Raw genomic sequence first — 19,401 nt, forward strand, 5'->3', positions numbered from 1 at the left:
AAGCAAGCGTGTGTGACGAGGGTTTGTCCTACTGTGGAGGGACATCCGCATGGAACTTATATGAGTCGTATAAAAGTCGATCATCACCTTTTCTGTCCAGCGTGTAGAGGACACCAATGCTCCTCGGAATCCCCTTTTGTTTGTAGGGAGTGGTCATCCTCCCAATGTGAGAAATTTCACAGAAGAAAGAAATCTAAGAGAGACAAGGAGTATAAGCCATGTGTTCCTCCAGGTTTATCCTAAAGCGTGGGTAGCTTGAAAAAGTATCACTTTACGAAGACATGCCTTCATAGATAACATTGATTGTAGCATTTGATACCAATGTATCCATTAAACAAAGTCAATTAAAAGTGAATTATACTCCTTTCAATATACAGTACCTTTTGAGCTTTTTAGGCACACAGATTCTACCTGTCAACTTGAAGTGTCAAGCATCCTATCAAGAGTGTTCACACACCTATTTAGCAAAACCCTGTCCCACATGTGCAAAATTCATTTGTACAGTACCACGTAATGTTGACAAGAGTTTCAGTGAAAGACAGTTTTGAATTTGAATAAATGCAATGATTAAAATATCAATAAATAAAAAGACAATGCTGAAAATAAGCTTCAAAATAAGTTCTCGCAATACAAAACCATTCAATCATGACCCTCCACTTTCTCTTGAACAGAATTAATGCCAGATATAGGCACAATTGAGACCAGAAAACCTAATATCAGTTATCACCAAGTATTATCACAGATGCATCAGGAAATCAGGATACATTACAGCACAGTGAGATTATTATTATTATTATTACTAGCTAAGCTACAACCCTAGTTAGAAAAGCAGGATGCTATAAGCCCAGAGGCTCCAACAGGGAAAATAGCCAGTGAGGAAAGGAAAATAGGAAAACAGAATATTTTAAGAAGAGTAACATCAAAATAAATATCTTATATAAACTATAAAAACAAACAAAACATATGTCAACATAGGTGATAGTTGAAGAACTATCACCTTGATATGTGATTTGGTGGTAAGAAATTCCTAGTCTACCTACCTTTAATGAGTACTGTATAAGCTATTAGTTTTAGTACTCAAATGAGTATAAGCTATTAGTTTTAGTACTCATAATACTTCTACATAAAACATGGAAAGTACTGTATTAGGCTCGATAGGGGTAAATTTATAATCCAAGTTACTCATATGGTTTATTTTACTTCTGTATAAAATTTTATCATTTATGTGGAGACGAAAAAACTACTAATTAATCCACCAGGAATAAGAACAATACTCAAATTTCTAATGCTAGATTCACCAAATAAACAAAAACAAAATTGGGTTCATGTGTTGATACAAAAGTAATTGAAGAACACCATTTTGCATTGTATAAATAAGGTCAACAGGACATTGTCTTCAACTCTGTATAATAATATTACATAAGGATAACTGTACTGTTTTCAATCTGTCAAACAACTTTGCAATGCACCATGTATATTTTGACACTTTTAAATACACTAGATAAATAACAGCTGTAGACTTCTCTGCGTTTGAAGAAGTTTCCTTGCTTTTGATTCATTTAATTTCAGATTCCTGCAATGCTTTAATTCTTGAAACTGAAAAAAGATATTTCATCCCAATTCACTTACTGTGCTGAAGTACTTTAGCCTTCAAAATCAGTTATTAAAGCTGATTACCTGGTAACATTCAATAGACAATGAGTTTTCCCTTTGGTGAAATAAAAAGCAATAACAGTGAATGTCTTTAAACACACTATTTTTGTTGCTTTGTAAATCTAATCATTATTTCTAACGATAATTCACCTTAAATCACGTGAATATAAAGAGATATTCAAATTACAAATTTATTTGCAGTTACAAATGTATGTACCTATTGTTATTTAATGCAATATGAAGCACACTAATGTATATCACAACATAATCAAACAAAAAAATATTATAGCTGAAGTGAATTAAATATACAAAATGATTACAGAATTGATAGCAATGTATCTTGATCAAGTCATTTGTATACAATTTTCCTTGATTATACAATATGGAAATTTCAGCCTCCAAGTACTGTACCAGACAGAGTTAAGGAGACATAATGAAACCTCCAAAAGCTGCTTATATACTGTAAAGTTCCAATACTGTACTATGCATTTTCCAGGTATTATTGTATATACAATAATACCTGGGTTAGTCCGCAAAATTTCCAAAATGATAAAGAAAAATTAAGTACAGATTAATATTTCATTACCTTATCTGCATTCTAAAAACTTATACCAGTATGTATTAATAAAGGGATTTTGACGAAGGAAAAATCTATTTCTGGACGAGAGACCTGTGCCGCCCAGTGAAATGCTCCTTTTGCATCATTTCTAAGGTATATAACTCCTTTTTCATAACAGTTATATACCTTAGAAATGATGCAAAAGGAGCATTTCACGGAGCGGCACAGGTGGAGCCTAGAAATGACATTGATATCAGATATAGTTCCCCGAGTAATTTTTTTAATGCATTGCTTTAGTCAAAACAAGATTCACAGTGGTCAAAACTAATATTACAACAACAGTAAAAATCTACATCTGATAAGAAATATGCAATGAATTATTCTATTTAAAAAAGAGACAAACATGGGTAAGAAACAGGTATAATAAATAATAAATGCAAAGCCTCCATCACAACAATATGTATACTGACATAGGCAAATAATTCATTAACATAATATTCATTATTACTGTACATTATATTCCTTTATATGATCTGAATTATAGAAACAAAAATAGAACAAATATTGGTACTTTGGTGTACGATTTTAAACTAATGTATTATCATTGTTAATATTAATTAACTGTAAATCTATGATATCAACATGAAGGTAATTTTGACTACAGTAAATGATTAACTAAATAATGCTAATCTACAGACAATTAATGAGAATGAATACATAAAATTTAGCTAAGATATGAAAATTACCATTATATTATGGCGTAAGACTTTCAAGAAAATATATCCTTTTGTTTTTGGAAATACCTGTCATTTCAGTTCCCCCCTAATCAAATCGGACTATTTAGGAAAGTCAATTTTGTTTTCATTCATGAAGAAACATTCTCCCCACCATCCATAGTACTCTTAGACTTAGGAGCTACGTAGTTTGGGCTTAGAGCTCGGCCTCGATGAGCAAAGGTGTAAAATGTAGGCCTATTGCCAACGGTTTCCCAAGATCTGAAAAACAAAAGAGAACAAAATCTTCAGTTAGTAAGAATTTCTAAATCCTCAAAATGGCTGTGAAAGATTACAAAGCCCTCACGGTTAGGAGGAGGTTTTCTTCCCTTCCTCACAGACTTTAATGGGATATGTCACACATAACACTTCTAATAGAAAATTTCATTCTATTCTATTGGTTTTGCTGCTATTCTCTCTCCTCATGGCTGTTTCCTCATTGCATTCAAGAACTTCACCCTCTCCTTGATTTGTCTCTGACAAACAAACACTACAATCCTTCCCTTCTTGAAATGACACATTCGGAAATAATTTGTATTTTTCCTAACTATACAAACCTGAGTTCTTTACTATGGATATAGATATCAGCACAAGCTGGCATACGGCTATAAAACTTAATGAGGTGTCAACAATCTTTCTGGGTGTTACCATTGACAGTGGGGAAAAGCATCACCGCCTTCCCTCACTCATACCTTCTTCACTTTGATTGCAGCCAGGACTTTCTCCAGGAAGATTAGGTGACGGCGGGACAGTATGTGTATGAACTCCAATTTGTATAGTTAGGAAAAATACAAATTATTGTACTTCCAAATTTGTCATTTGTTCCAACACAAATACAAACCTCCATTTCTTACTATGGAGACTCACTTCATAGGTAGGAGGAAATAGCTGAAACTGTTTGACTCAGATTCCCTATATCCGAACACGATAATGCAAGTACTGTACTGTAATGAGCATCATGACATCTCGTTAACCAATGGCCTGTCAATACCAGCAGGTTGACGACCCGTGCAAAAGTGATTATGAGTGTAAGAACTTAACTGCGATTGTCATGGCCTATGTATAACCCAAGGCTTTATGAATATACACAATGGGGACCCATACTTCCCAACTCTCCCTGTAGTTAAAAAGATTCAGCTGATAAGTTATTCGGACGCTGTGCACCAAGAGGTGAAGCTGAAGAAAAATAAAAGGCCAGTCCTTCCTTTTACCTTCATCCCAGACTGACACCATATCCTCTGTCATCGAACAACTGCTAATAGTCCTGAGATTGTATGTTGAAAAAAAGTCACAACTAAGATAGATATACCATTTTCTACAACAGGGTCTATCAAAAATAAGGACCAGTGCTTAGCCCACAGTTGGTGGGTCTTGTCTATACCAGCATTTGAAAAACCTGGATCACATATAAGCTCTTCTTATACACCAGAGATGTACTTATGCCCCTAACGTCGTGTTACTGTTGACGAGGGGAAGGAATGAGGGCACGGTTGATGACCTGTCTGATCTCCAAGGAGAAGGTGTACCACATCACCCTCTTCTTGACTCTGCCTATGCTGACAAGCAAGTGCTTGATTTGTGGGCCAGATCCATGAGTTTATATAAAAATCATCACAGCGCTTTTACAGGACACAAAGGCAGCTGATCAGGATCATCAGTTTGGAATTTGAACCTAGCAACGAACTAAGGGATGGATCTGAAGGCAACTTGCTCCCATACCCAGGAATGAGCTATGACATAGGGGAGACCATGTAACTCAACGAGAAGAAATTGTTTTTCGAGTCCGATCACGGTTAATAGCCTGACGTAATGACTCGTAAGTGCTCCTTTCCAGGAACGGACAAGGTTCCAAAAAGGTGGTCTCATTTCTGACTGAGGGCAAGCGTGTTCAAACTCCATAAGAGCATGTACAGTATAGTTTTACCGATGAGGAAATAGCAACCCCTTTCAGTCTAAAGACTGCTTAACCCTGGACAGGTATGATGGGTCGTATGTGACCCCTACAGCATGTTCAAAACCTGTTTTTTCCCCCATAAATCATCAGCTGTCTCGAATATGGACGTGATCGACCTGCAAGGTGTGACTAGTCTACATGCCATTGTCTGCTTTAGGACTGATTTTCGTCTAACTTCCCTCCTTCCCCGTTTTTTTACCCCCCCCAGGGGTCGACCTCGACCCTGAAATACCTAATTAGGGGTAAGTGATCAAACAGCAAAGTTATTACATAATTATAAATTGTCGAACAGAGTTGATACTTGTTTGGTTCTTTATAGTTGGAAAGTGTGGGTGGATGGTGTGTCTACCACTTGCATGACATTGGTTTTGGCTTAGATGCCATATATTGCCATGAGGTCCATTTTCCTTCAAATGCTAATTTCTGAATTTTTTTTTATTTTTTGCAAATTTCTGATTTTTTTCTATTTATTTTGAATTTATCTTCAATAATGGCCAGCAGGCAGTATTCCCTTGGCATGGATGTCATCAACACACTTCTAATGGAGTTAAAAAGAGATGTTGATGATAATATGGAGCTTGCAACCTCATGTGTTTGATATTTATTTCTCTGATCATTTCTCCTTCGTATTTGCAAATATTTTTCTTATGTGTATTAGGTACTTGAAATTGATTTATATAGTGTTTTATTATTATTATTATTATTATTATTATTATTATTATTATAGATCATAGTTTATGTATATATAATAAATTTGATATTATTTTACTTTTTATTGGTCAGCAGTTTCTTATTTTGATTTCATTTTACTTTGATTGGCTACCGATTTGCTATTTGATATCCTTTCACTTTTATTAGTTACTAATTCTATTTTCTCTTGCTGTAAGTATGGTATCAATTTTGTGTTGGTCACATCAAGCTTCCTGAAAGGACTCACTGTCATAGCTGCCCACCTAAGACTGACCACATGACAAACACCACTTGTTTGAGGAGCAGGAAGCCTGTTTGTCTATAGCTTCAAACTGTCTTGTATCTGAACTGTACCTGATAGTTATAGCTAGGTTAAATCATGAAACTTTCTTTTTTTACTACTTGTTTGTATAAATACTGAAATTTTAATCTTTACAAAATAAATATCACCCATTTTTTATCTAAAATTTATTTCAAAGAATTTAAATTTTATATGATAAAAATAATTGTCAAACATCCAGAAAGCCATCATATCAGTTTTATTCCAATCCACTAATAATTAGATAAATAAATAACACCTTGAAATTTACATACCCATTCTCCATTTCAAGTGGTAGAATGGGCTGTAAGAGTTGTTGCGGTCTGCGGTCATTTTGTTGACATACCCGAAAGGTAAGTTGGCTTATCTCTATATATTCTTGTTCTGTATAGAATTCGTGATATTTTGGTATATTTTAATGTATAAATATCATATTTTATAGGAGATACAATGATTTTCATAAGAAATTTACATTGTGAAACTAGGCCGTCAAAAAATGACCTTTAGATTTCGGCCCTGATATAACAGTAAATTACATCTTAGTGCACATTTTATTATGCATTTCTGTTCTAGGATAATATGAGTTTATTCTATAAAGAAATTAGCCTCTTCCTATTTCATTTAGGTACCAGAAAAAATTAGTGAAACTTGGACTAGTTTTTTGGCCAAAAAAAATTACCTTTTTTTTTCTCATTTCAGATCTTGACTTCTATGGGTCCAACTCATTTCCAGCAATTACACGCTGTTGCTTTGCCATCTAAGAAGGTGTCCCTAAAGGAATTTATGTGTATATGAATATTTCTATTTTTTGTGAATATTTATGTCGTCTTTTTTTTTTGTATACTTAAATTTTTAATATATTTCTAATAAATAGTTATTTTATAGATGGGTATCATTTATATTTTCAGTAGTTTTTAGCATTCTTTGAAGTATTTTTAGCAAGTCAAACAATACAGATTGATGCATAACTAAATTTTTCCTGAATTTTTTTTGGAGTCGGGGTCGAGCTCGACCCCTAAATATCTAAATAGGGGTGTCCAAGAACGATACTTGTCCAGGGTTAAGACTGAACAATAGCCTTTACCGCCAAGACTGAGCAGTTTCCTCTAGGAGAAAAAGGTATTAATTTTGCGATTAGGGGAACCGTATAGTGGTTCTGAGCAGAGACACCACTTCCATAATGCTAACCACAAAAGATTCTATTCTTTGCCTGGTAGACTGAGGTCAAACACCACCTGAGGTAACCAGACATCTGTTTTACTACTGGTTGCAAAAACGCTCTTTCGGTGAAGAGATGCTGGATTCCTTTCAGGAATGAAGTAATAGGGATCCCACTGTTTGATTGTAAATCCAAGCATTTGGTTGGTGTAGCCAGTCAAGGGGAAAAGCAAGCTCCCTTGGAATCTCTGTCAGCAACAGGAGGTCAGAGTACCATTCTGCATGATGCTATAACAGGATAGGTTGGTTGCGGATCTTAAACTGTTGAGGAAGTTCCTCATTAGTCAAAATGAGGGGAATGCGTCAACGCCCCGGTTGTCCCACAGAAGTTGGAAGGCAGCCTGAAGTGCTACCTATAGGTCCGGTACTGATGAGTAGCACACTGGAAACTCCCGGTAATGGACGTCGAGAACAGGTCTATTGTCGGGGAACCCAACAAAGTACACACATTGTTTGTTATCAGAGGGTCCCAGGACCCCTAAGAACCAGCTGCCTGAGTCTTCCTGCTCAGTTTGTCCACCTAGATGTTCTTTTTGCCGGGTAAGAACAGAGCCGACAGAGTGATTGTACGATATTGTCTTCTGCCCCCTGCAGGATTTTGATGACTAGTTGCAAAGTTGTCGTGAAATAGAAACTCCTTACTTGTATCGGTATAACCCAAATGGTGCTGAAGGAAAAGTTGAAGAGCAAGGCAAGTTGCTTTCAACTCCAGGAGGATTATGTGGCATTGACGATCTGACTTGGCCCAGCATGGGTGTCATGTGCTGCACAGATGGGCAGTCGCCCAACCCCCCACTCTTCTTTTGATGCTTTCGTGTCGAGCATCAACTCAGGAGAAGGAGAAAGATCTACCCTTCTGTGAATGTTCGGATCTAGGATCCAACAATTCAGGTCTTCCCTTGCTCCGATCCCCCGGAATAAGCACTACGGGAGGATCCTTGACCTAAGACCCAAAGGTCTTCAGCTGCTACAGAAGTGAATGCATGCCAAGGGGACTGTTGGGCACTAGAGACACTAACGATGCCAGGTGACTCCGCAGGTACTGGCACAGATGAGATTGTAATGGGCTTCGCATCAGTAATTAATGAGCCACTTCTTTGAATCTTACAATTCTTACCTGTGATAGTAAAGCTTCTTTGAATCTTGCAATTCCTACATGCGATGGAAAAACTTTTCCTAATGTCTATCTGCATATCAAGATATACAGTACCAAGTCCAACTTGGGTTCAAAAGTGGATTTCTCCATGTTTACCACAACCCCAGATTGCGACAAAACTCGAGGAGCATGGCTCAATGGAAAAGAGTATATCTTTCCATGCAGAATAAAAAATGATATTTTAATTATAAAATAAATTTTTGAATATACTTACCCGGTGAATATATAATAGCTGCAACTCTGTTGCTCGACAGACACATACATAAAAATTCTCGCGAGCGATCGCTATGAAGGTTGCGGGTGTGCCCACCAGCGCCAACTGTCGGCCAGATACCACTCTCGGATGTAAACAAAACCTTCAATTTCTTCTCATCCCACTGCGTCTCTATTGGGGAGGAAGGGAGGGTCGTTTAATTTATATATTCACCGGGTAAGTATATTCAAAAATTTATTTTATAATTAAAATATCATTTTTAAATATTTAACTTAGCCGGTGAATATATAATAGCTGATTCACACCCAAGGAGGTGGGTAGAGACCAGAGTTAATTATGTTTACAGCGTATAAGCTAAGAGTTTTTTCATTTTGGCAGTTATCAATATAACAAAACCAAAATAAATAGGTACCTGGTGAGGAAGTTGACTTAGACGATTACTCTGCCTTGTAAGTCTGTCTTCCTCACGGAGCCCAGCGATCCTCTTAGGATGCTGACAGACTCCCAGGAGCTGAAGTATCAAGGGCTGCAACCCATACAACAGGACCTCATCAAACCCCTAATCTGGGCGCTCTCAAGAAATGACTTTGACCACCCGCCAAATCAATCAGGATGCGAAAGGCTTCTTAGCCTTCCGAACAACCCATAAAACAATATTAAAAACATTTCAAGAGACAGATTAAAAGGATATTGGAATTAGGGAAGTGTAGTGGTAGAACCCTCACCCACTACTGCACTCGCTGCAACGAATGGACCCAGTGTGTAGCAGTCCTCGTAAAGAGTCTGGACATCTTTTAAGTAAAATGACGCGAACACTGACTTGTTTCTCCAAGAAGTCGCGTCCATAATACTTTGCAGAGATTTATTTTGCTTGAAGGCCACGGAGGTTGCTATATCTCTAACTTCGTGCGTCTTAACCTTAAGCAAACATCGGTCTTTCTCATTCAAGTGAGAATGAGCTTCTCGTATTAAAAAAATCTGATAAAATATGACAAAGAATTCTTTGACATAGGCAATGAAGGTCTCTTACTGAGCACCATAATGCCTCAGATTTCCCTCGTAATGACTTAGTACGAGCTAAATCGAACTTAAGAGCTCTAACAGGACATAATACTCTTTCCAGTTCGTTGCCTACGATCTCTGATAAGCAAGGAATATCAAAAGATTTAGGCCAAGGACGAGAAGGCAGTTCATTTTTTGGCCAGGAAACCAAGTTGAAGTGAACAAGTGGCTTTTTTCTGTAGAAAAGCCGATGTTCTTACTGAAGGCATGAAGTTCACTGACCCTTTTAGCCGAAGCCAAGCACACTAGGAAAAGTGTCTTGAGGGTGAGATCCTTCAGGGAGGCTGAATGTAATGGCTCAAACCTGTCTGACATGAGGAACCTTAGGACCACGTCTAAGTTCCATCCAGGAGTTGCCAAACGACGTTCCTTAGAGGTCTCGACAGACTTAAGGAGATCTTGGAGATCTTTATTGTTGGAAAGATCTAAGCCTCTATGTCGAAAGACCGAAGCCAACATGCTCCTGTAGCCCTTAATCGTGGGAGCTGAAAGGGAGCGAACCTTTCTCAGATGTAAAAGAAAATCTGCGATTTGGGCTACAGAGGTACTGGACGAGGACACAGATGCTGACTTGCACCAGTCTCGAAAGACTTCCCACTTCGACTGGTATACTCTAATGGTAGAAGCTCTCCTAGCTCTTGCAATCGCACTGACTGCCTCCTTCGAAAAACCTCTAGCTCTTGAGAGTCTTTCGATAGTGTGAAGGAAGTCAGACGAAGAGCGGGGAGGCTTTGATGGACATTCTTTACGTGGGGCTGACGTAACAGATCTACCCTTAGAGGAAGACTTCTTGGAAAGTCTACCAGCCATTGAAGTACCTCGGTGAACCACTCTCTCGCGGGCCAGAGGGTAGCAACCAACGTCAACCTTGTCCCTCCGTGAGAGGCGAACTTCTGCAGTACCTTGTTGACTATCTTGAATGGTGGGAATGCGTATAAGTCCATAAAAGACCAATCCAGTAGAAACGCGTCTATGTAAATTGCTTCTGTATCTAGGACTGGAGAGCAAAAGATTGGTAACCTTTTGGTCAACGAGGAGGCAAAGAGGTCTATGGTTGGTTGACCCCAAGAAGCCCAAAGACTCTTGCCCACGTCCTTGTGGAGGGTCCATTCCGTGGGTATCACCTGACCCCTCCGACTGAGACAGTCTGCCAAGACGTTCAAGTCCCCCTGGATGAATCTCGTCAACAGGGAGATGCCTCGAATTCTAGACCATAAGAGAAGGTCCCTTGCGATCTCAAGCAGCGTGAAGGAGTGTGTGCCTCCTTGCTTGGAGATGTACGCCAAAGTTGTGGTGTTGTCTGAGTTGACCTCTACCACTTAGAGTCGAAGACGCTTCCTAATATCATCAAGGCCAAGTGGACTGCTAATACCTCCTTGCTGTTGATGTGCATGCTCTTCTGACTTGAGGTCCACAGACCCGCGCATTCCCGACCGTCCAGGGTCGCACCCAACCCAAACCCGACGCGTCTGAGGACAACACGTGGTTTGGGTTCTTGACTGCTAGGGATAGTCCCTCTCTCAGACTGATATTGCTGTCCCACCATTTCAGGCATGCCTTTATTGGTTCGGAGACTGGGAATGATACCGTCTCTAATGTCTTGTCCTAGTTCCAGAGAGAGGCTAGATGGAACCGGAGAGGCAGAAGGGGTAGTCTCCCTAGTGAGACAAACTGCTCCAGGGATGAGAGAGTCCCTACGAGACTGTTCCAACTTCTGACTGAATAAACGTTTTCTTTTCAGCATTAGTTGGACTTCGAGCAGGGCTTGACTGCGAATCTCCATCCCCAAAAATAGAATAATCTGGGATGGGATCAGTTGGGACTTTTAGGTTGACCACAAGTCCCAACTCCCTGGCCAGACTCAACGTCCAATGTAGATCCTGCAGACAGCGAAGGCTGGACGATGCTCTGAGAAGCCAGTCGTCCAAGTACAGGGAGGTTCGGATCCCCGATAGCTCGAAACTGGTACCCCACATTCCTGTAAACAAACCTCAGAAACGGTTGGGAATCCGGGTGTATAGGAATGTGGAAGTATGCCTCCTGAAGGTCGAGAGAGACCATCCAGTCGCCTTCCATAAATGCTGTCAAGACAGCCTGGTAGACTTCATCGTGAAGTTTGTCTTGACAATGAACACATTGAGCGCACTTGCCTCCTACGTACTCCTGCAGTGAACATGGCTGCCAAATCATGGAGCCATCCCTGAGGGACTTGTTCCTGCAGAGAACGTGGCTGTCAGATCATTGGAGCCATCCCTGAAAGCCTTGTTTATGCATGACATAATTGTACAGCAAAACTTCAAAGGCTCGAAAACAGCTGTGAAGTTGACCTGTAAAATCTTGGAGCGTCTCATGGCCAGGCGCCAGGGAGAGTCTATGAGGTTTGAGAAGTCTATCTGGGCAGAGGCAGGAACTCCCAAGCCGAGAACTTCTCTCGTGTCATATCAGACTCTCGCTCTATAAGCCAGTTTAACCCTGGATAGGTACGGTCCTCGGACACCCCTTTAAGGGTATACTCGGACGCGAACGACCCCGACGCCAAAAAAAATTCTTAAAAAATCAGTTTTTGCAGTAACCTCCTTTTTTCTTTTGCCAAAAAAAACTTCAATGAATGCTTAAAACAACTGTAAAGATAAATACTACTCATCTGCAGAAAAACTATTTATTATAAATATTTTAAAAAATTAAGTAGAAAAAAAAAGACCTGACATAAAAATTCATAAAAAAAAAGTTTATACATATATACACAAATCCTTTTAGGAATTGATTCTTGAATGTTTAGGACACATCTTGATGTATTTTGGATGAAGTCAGACCCATGGAGGTGAAGATCTGAAATGAGAAAAAAAGGGTAACTTTTTTTGGCCAAAAAAAATTGTCCAAATTTCATGAATTTTTTTGGGTACCCAAATGAAATAGGAAGTGGCTAATTTTTTTAGGGAATAAACATATGTTATCCTAAAATAGAAATATGTAAAAAAAATTTCATTATTTTGTAAATTACATTTATATCAGGGGCCATATCTAAAGGTAATTTTTTGAGTACTTGGAAATTTCGTAAAAAAATACATATATTTAATATATAATATGATATTTATGCAGGTAAAAATATACCAAAATATCACAAATTCTATAGGGAACAAGAATATATATAGATAGGGCAGCTTACGCTTCGGATATGTCCACAAAATGGCCGCCAACCACACTGACTCAGACTCCCTAATCTGCCACTTGAAATGTAGGAAGGGTATGTCAATTTCAAGGTGTTATTTACTAATCTAATTATTATTGGATATGCATAAAAATTGTATGGTGGGTTGCTGGATAATTGTCGATTATTTTACGACTATAAAATTAAAATTCTGACCCAAAAAATTTTTTTTGAAGGGAAATAAAATCGAAAAAAAAAATGTAAAACAATATTTTAGCTAAAAAAATTTGATGATATTCAATCAAAAAAAAGTAAACAAAATTTTCCGACAAATAAACATCTAGAGGAATCATTACTCTGTGATAGTTCCTTAGTACGTAGTAATTTTGAAAGAATTGGGAAAAAACGAAAAAATGGCAATCACCGGAAAATCAAACACATACCTATATATACGCCATATCTGGCTAAAAAAAAGATAGGCATGGGTAGCCAGATCATCTAGAAACACTTTCCAACACTATAAAAATATAAGTTTTGCGACACTACTTGCCAATTCCTTACGGTAACATGACTAAGCAAAAAAATGCAAAACAAATAAAAAGGGGCACTCGTGGAAAAATGGCCATTCTAATATACGGCATTTCAGAAAAAAAAAATTTCAGCCACGTGCTAGGCAAACCATCAAGGCATATTTTCCGACAAATAAACATATAAATGAAATATTACTCTGTGATAGTTCCTTAGTACGTAGTAATTTTGAAAGAAATGGGAAAAAACGAAAAAATGGCAATCACAGGAAAATCGAACACATACTTATATATACGCCATATCTGGCTAAAAAAAAAATAGGCATGGGTAGCCAGATCATCTAGAAACACTTTCCAACACTATAAAAATATAAGTTTTGCGACACTACTTGCCAATTCCTTACGGTAACATGACTAAGCAAAAAAATGCAAAACAAATAAAAAGGGGCACTCGCGGAAAAATGCCCAACATTCTAATATACGGCATCTCAGATAAAAAAAAAAAGACATGCACGTGTTAGCCCAACCATCAAGGCACACTTTCTAACACATAAACATGAAAAAAAAATCAATAATATACGGCAATTCCTTACTACGTAGTAAATTTTTACAAATATTGAAAAAAAAACAGAAATTGGTAACCGCAGTTAAATACCCAATATACCAATAACTACGTCGTATCTGACAAAAACAAAATCACGCATGGGTAGCCAGATCATCTAGACACACTTTCCAACATTAAAAAAGCAAAAGTTTTACGACACTATTTCGCAATATCTTACGGAAAAATGACTTGGCAAAAAAATTAAAAAAAATTAAAAAGGGACACTCGCGGTAAAATGCCCGACATTCTAATATACGACATCTCAGATAAAAAAAAAGACATGCACGTGTTAGCCCAACCATCAAGGCACACTTTCTAACACATAAACATGAAAAAAAAATGAATAATATACGGCAATTCCTTACTACGTAGTAATTTTTACAAATATTGAAAAAAAAACAGAAATTGGTAACCGCAGTTAAATACCCAATATACCAATAACTACGTCGTATCTGACAAAAACAAAGTCATGCATGGGTAGCCAGATCATCTAGACACACTTTCCAACACTAAACAAGCAAAAGTTTTACGACACTATTTGGCAATATCTTACGGAAAAATGACTTGGCAAAAAAATGAAAAAAAATGAAAAAGGGGCACTCGCGGTAAAATGGTCCTCGTGGTGATGAACGACATTTTAACTAAAAAAAAAAACATGCACATGGTAGCCAAACAATCCACCAAGACTTTCCACAACTGATAACCTATACAAGTTGCACCATTCTACGACAATTTCATAATACGTAATAACTTTGATAATTATGCAAACTACCTCAGAAGGGTAAACTCGGACGCGAACGACCCCGACGCGTCTCAGAAATCGGGGAAGGAGTACAGCTACAGCAATGCACATCTGGACACTACTAGAGCGTGTAGGGGAGACACCTCCTGCAGGTCGATCACCCACAAATTCAGTCACAGGGGTGAGTCACGTGAGAAAAACCTGTTTTTTTTTGACGCTCGGGGTCGCAAACGACCCACCGTACCTATCCAGGGTTAAAAGAAGGGAAAGCAAAGGCTGTATCCCCCAAACTCCTCCTGGTGATAAACCAGTCGCGTAGCAAACGTAAAGCTCTCTAGGAGAGCGAGAGAGCACTAGCTTATAAAACAACGGCTTCGAAGTAGCTAGGCCTAGTGTAAGCTCTGACGTTTAGGCGAACGAGGAGCAGCAGTTACAAAAAGATCCGGACAAAGATCCTTAAAAATCAGCATGATTTATTTAAAGTCCATAGAGGGCTAAGCAGCTTTAGGCTCCTCTCCGTCTGACAGAGTCCTCAAGGGAATATCAGTAGGAGGGGGAACAGCAACTTCCTCATCTGAAGGAACCTTGTCCGATAATAGCTGAGTCTCAAGCAAGGGAGAGACCTACCGTGGTGGCAATGCTTAACAAGCAGAGTCCACACGCACTGGTGCATTAGTAGCGGACCAGGACGCAACGTCATGTAACTGCTTGACAGTCTGTGAACTGTCAACAACAACAGGTGCGAGAGACCAGGACGCAACGTCATGTAACTGCTTGACAGTCTGTGAACTGTCAACAACAACAGGTGCGAGAGACCAGGACGCAACGTCATGTAACTGCTTGACAGTCTGTGAACTGTCAACAACAACAGGTGCATGAGGACGCACAGCGTCCACTCGAGACTGCTTTGACCGCCTAGACTGAGCAGTCAAAACAACTCTAGAATGCGGAGGTTGACGCTCAGCGTCAAAACAAGTCAACTCCGATTGTTAGCGAACGTCCTGAACGTCAACAGGAGCATCAGCAAGTGGCCTAACGTCCAAATGTGGCTGAAAATCCACACGAGACCGCATCGAGTGTGGTTCTAAACAACCTGACTGACGTGACTTAGCTACGCCAACGTCAACAGGACGCACAAAGGAACGTTAGGGTGGCTGAAAGCCAGGATCTCGATGAGATAAACGGCTAGGCTCAACGGACTTATCGGCAGAATAGTCTTCCATAAGGGAGGCAAGCTTATTCTGCATATCTTGCCGTACAACCCATTTAGGATCAACGGAAATGGTTGCGGTAAGAGACGAGGGTAACGTCTGTGACCGCAAAACCTTGCCAACAAAAAGACTTTCGGAGTCTGTGTTACGCTATTGTTAGGCGGCGAGCAGTCTTCCGATGATTGCATAGGGTCAGACCTGTCCTAATGGCTACAACCAGGACGCTGGACCTGTCATGAAAGGACTGACTTTCGCTTAAGGGCCTCGAAACCTTGTTTCAGGTTTCTTATGCGAAAAGCCTTCGGATGACGAGGAGAAAATCGTCTCTCTCGCCTTATGGTAGGGGAGATCTTGGTAAGATACACCCGATACCATAGAGGGAACGTCTGTTCGCTGATCAAGGCCTCTCGAACCCATAAGTCGTACGACATTACTTCTCCCCTGGGCTTGGGAGCTTGCAAGAGGTCCCGAACTAGGTGAACGACAGGCACGAACAGACGAACCCTCGGTCGCAACACTGATAACACTTTGCGCAATATCACTTTATCACTACGATTTTCTGTTTTGCACTTATTTCACTGAAATCGAAACTTTTACTGATTTCTACCTGAAGCACGCAATTCTACCCTCATCAAAAGGTAGTAATTGCGAAATCAGTCGTATAATGCAAGCACATTAATACCAGCAAAAGACAGTAAACATCTTTTAAGATAAAAAACTCAGTGGCTGGGGAAGAGACTAAACACTAGTTCATTCAAAACTACGTTTTCAATCTCTCACCGTACATTGCCTGGGGACGAGAATAAAAAACTAAAAACGTTTTATCCTTTCTCCCCGTACAGAGACTAGGGACGAGAGTAACTCGAGAACAACGTTACCCGCTTGAACGGAACGTTTTCTCTCCTCTCTCTCCCTCCGTCTCTATCTCTCTCTCTCTCTCTCTCTCTCTCTCTCTCTCTCTCTCTCTCTCTCTCTCTCTCTCTTGATTTCGCACCTAAGAGAAGAGCCCAATTACGTTTCGTCAAAAAAACATGTTATTTGACCAAAGGAAAAAAACTGAAAGGTTTTTCAATTAAAAAGTTCCTTTAAAATAGAAGTTAAAACATTTAAGCTTTGAAAGAAGAATGAACAAAACGTCAGAATCGATTTACTCTTTCTGCAAAGTGAAACCCTGATACTCTCTCTCTCTATCGTAACGATAGAGCGCAAACTGCGTAGCATAAATAAACCAAACGTTAGTTCATCTTTGAAACAGTACGAAGACTATTCAAAGAAAATCTTTCATAAAATATCTATTAAAAAATATTCATTTAAAAAGTTTTAAATCATTAGCTCTTTAAAAGCTATTTACGATTGAAAGGGCTCAACGTTGTTTAACTTCGGTTTCCAAGTTAGGACCGCTTACTCTCAGGAAAGGTCGCATATAAACAAATCATTAAAATTTATTTTTATGTTTATTATAAATGGAAAGTTAATCGAAGAGGCCTAATAAAGGCGGTGAGATATAAAATATATAGAGGAAAATCTATAATTAATTTATAACGTGATAAGATAATTGCTAAAAGCCTAAACACACTTCCGTCTAAGGGAAGGGTCGGCCATTTAAAAGTCAAAGAAAGTCCATACTCTCTTTGTCATCAAAAATTAAATCTATCCAAAAACGAGTTCAAGATTTAAGATGAAGATAAAACACCTGCACTGCGAAAGCTCAAACCAAAATGAAGTACTTCACCAAATATGTTGAGAAAACTCCAGGTTCTACAGCGAGTAAAAGTACGTCTTGTCGACACGTCGACAGAGAAGAAATTGAAGGTTTTGTTTACATCCGAGAGTGGTATCTGGCCGACAGTTGGCGCTGGTGGGCACACCCGCAACCTGCATAGCGATCGCTCGCGAGTTTTTTATGTATGTGTCTGTCGAGCAACAGAGTTGCAGCTATTATATATTCACCGGCTAAGTTAAATATTTAAAATGGAGTTTTTATGATAAAACAAAGTTTTATGAATACTTACCTGGCAGTTATATATATATAGCTCAGTATATAACTGCCAGGTAAGTTCTATTCATAAAACTTAGGTACCTCCTAGAAGACGGACAGAGAGCTTACCCGGTGAGCTAGCCTGGAGATTCACGGAGTCTTGTGAGACCCCAGTGGCAAAGAACTGGGTAGCAGTGAGTACAGTGACTGCGAGCTCCGGAGAGCTTAGCTTCAAAGAGCTAGAGCGCTCTGGCAAAAAGTTGCACTGGAAACAAGATGAGGATCATGACTCGTAATTAGTTCTTAATCATGATTGCAGCTGGCGCGTGCTAGTGAATAAGACTCACCACTGGCGCGAGCTCGTAAACAAGACTTGCCAATGGCGTACTTGTGAACGAGACTCACCTGGCACGTGCGTGTGAACGAAACTCTTGCCTGGCACATGCATGTGAACGAGACTCCCGCCAGGTACGTGAGTGTGAAAGAGACCCACCCGTGAAAGAATCACTCCTGGCAAGCGCTCATGAACGACTCACCCCTGGCGCGCGCTCATGAACAAGACTCACCCAGAGCGCTTGCTCGTGAATGGGACTTACCCATGGTGTACAACTGTGAACGCTTTCAGAATGAGGAGGAACCTCTGCGGAGGGAGAAGAACGCCTACTCTCCACTCTCCTCTGAAGTAGGTAAAAGAGAACCTCCTTCGAGGGGAGGCCACCAATGCACAGTGATGGCCAAAAATAAACCAACTCGGACATAACCAAGGCGCCCCTGTGGGAAGGGGAGGGGCCAACTCACTAGGGGAAGTTAACACCGTCCCGCAACTTAAGGTTGACCTGGAGTAACCAAGGCAGCACTGCTACTCTGTGGTTCTTCAGAAAGAACCGGCGGAAGAGATTGGGAGGAAGAAGTAGAAGACTGGTGTTTCTTCGACTTCGAGGAAGACCCCGAAGGTGAAGAATCACGTTTGTACTTCTTCCTTTGCCCAAACGTTTCCCACTGGGAGGCAGACAACCTTCTATATAGGTGTCCTCCCTTGAACACCAGCAGCCCCAATAGGTCGGACACAGCAGGTGGGTGTCCATCTTAATGCCGGAAATGTAGGTACCGTAAGAGTGGCCTTCTGGACCTGGACAAGTACACATGGGACAAATCGTTCACACGCACACACGTGAAAAGAAAAATTAAAATTTGTCAGAGCACGGGCCATATGGCTGTCTCTACTGAGCCAAGAAAGCAAAGTGGTTACTCAACCCAGGTGTGTGAGTGAGAAGGGTAGCCGACTACTGTACTCCCACCCGCTAACTAGCAGGTGCGGTAGTTATCCCTCATTAAAATTATCAGGGCTAGTTCAGCTTCACCGAAAACAATGTACCCAATATAAATAGTGGAAGGATTGTATTTGTGCAGAAACAAATTGAGTTTAGAGGACCAACATTTCACTTTTTTTTTTTATCTTTAAGGTGGTGTCTGCTACATAGCAAAGATTGAGGGCAGCCTGCAATTATTTCAATCGCAAACAGTGTACATTATTCCATAATACTTCTTCATAGGCTCTTAAACTACCTAAGGAGTAAATCCAATAATGTAAAG

At 39.6% G+C, this 19,401-nt stretch overlaps 1 protein-coding gene across 1 annotated transcript in view; it reads right to left on the minus strand.

Moving 5' to 3' along the window:
- Positions 1 to 1,178: 1,178 nt before the first annotated feature.
- Positions 1,179 to 19,401, minus strand: part of EMC5 (ER membrane protein complex subunit 5) — a 77,530-nt gene continuing 59,307 nt past the window's right edge. Inside the window, exon 4 of the mRNA XM_068379698.1 lies at positions 1,179 to 3,207. Coding sequence (XP_068235799.1) covers positions 3,078 to 3,207 — 130 coding nt within the window. The 3' untranslated portion in view covers positions 1,179 to 3,077. The remainder of the gene's footprint in view (positions 3,208 to 19,401) is intronic.

The sequence above is a fragment of the Palaemon carinicauda genome, chromosome 1, assembly GCF_036898095.1.
Source record: "Palaemon carinicauda isolate YSFRI2023 chromosome 1, ASM3689809v2, whole genome shotgun sequence".
Taxonomy (NCBI): Eukaryota; Metazoa; Arthropoda; class Malacostraca; order Decapoda; family Palaemonidae; genus Palaemon; species Palaemon carinicauda.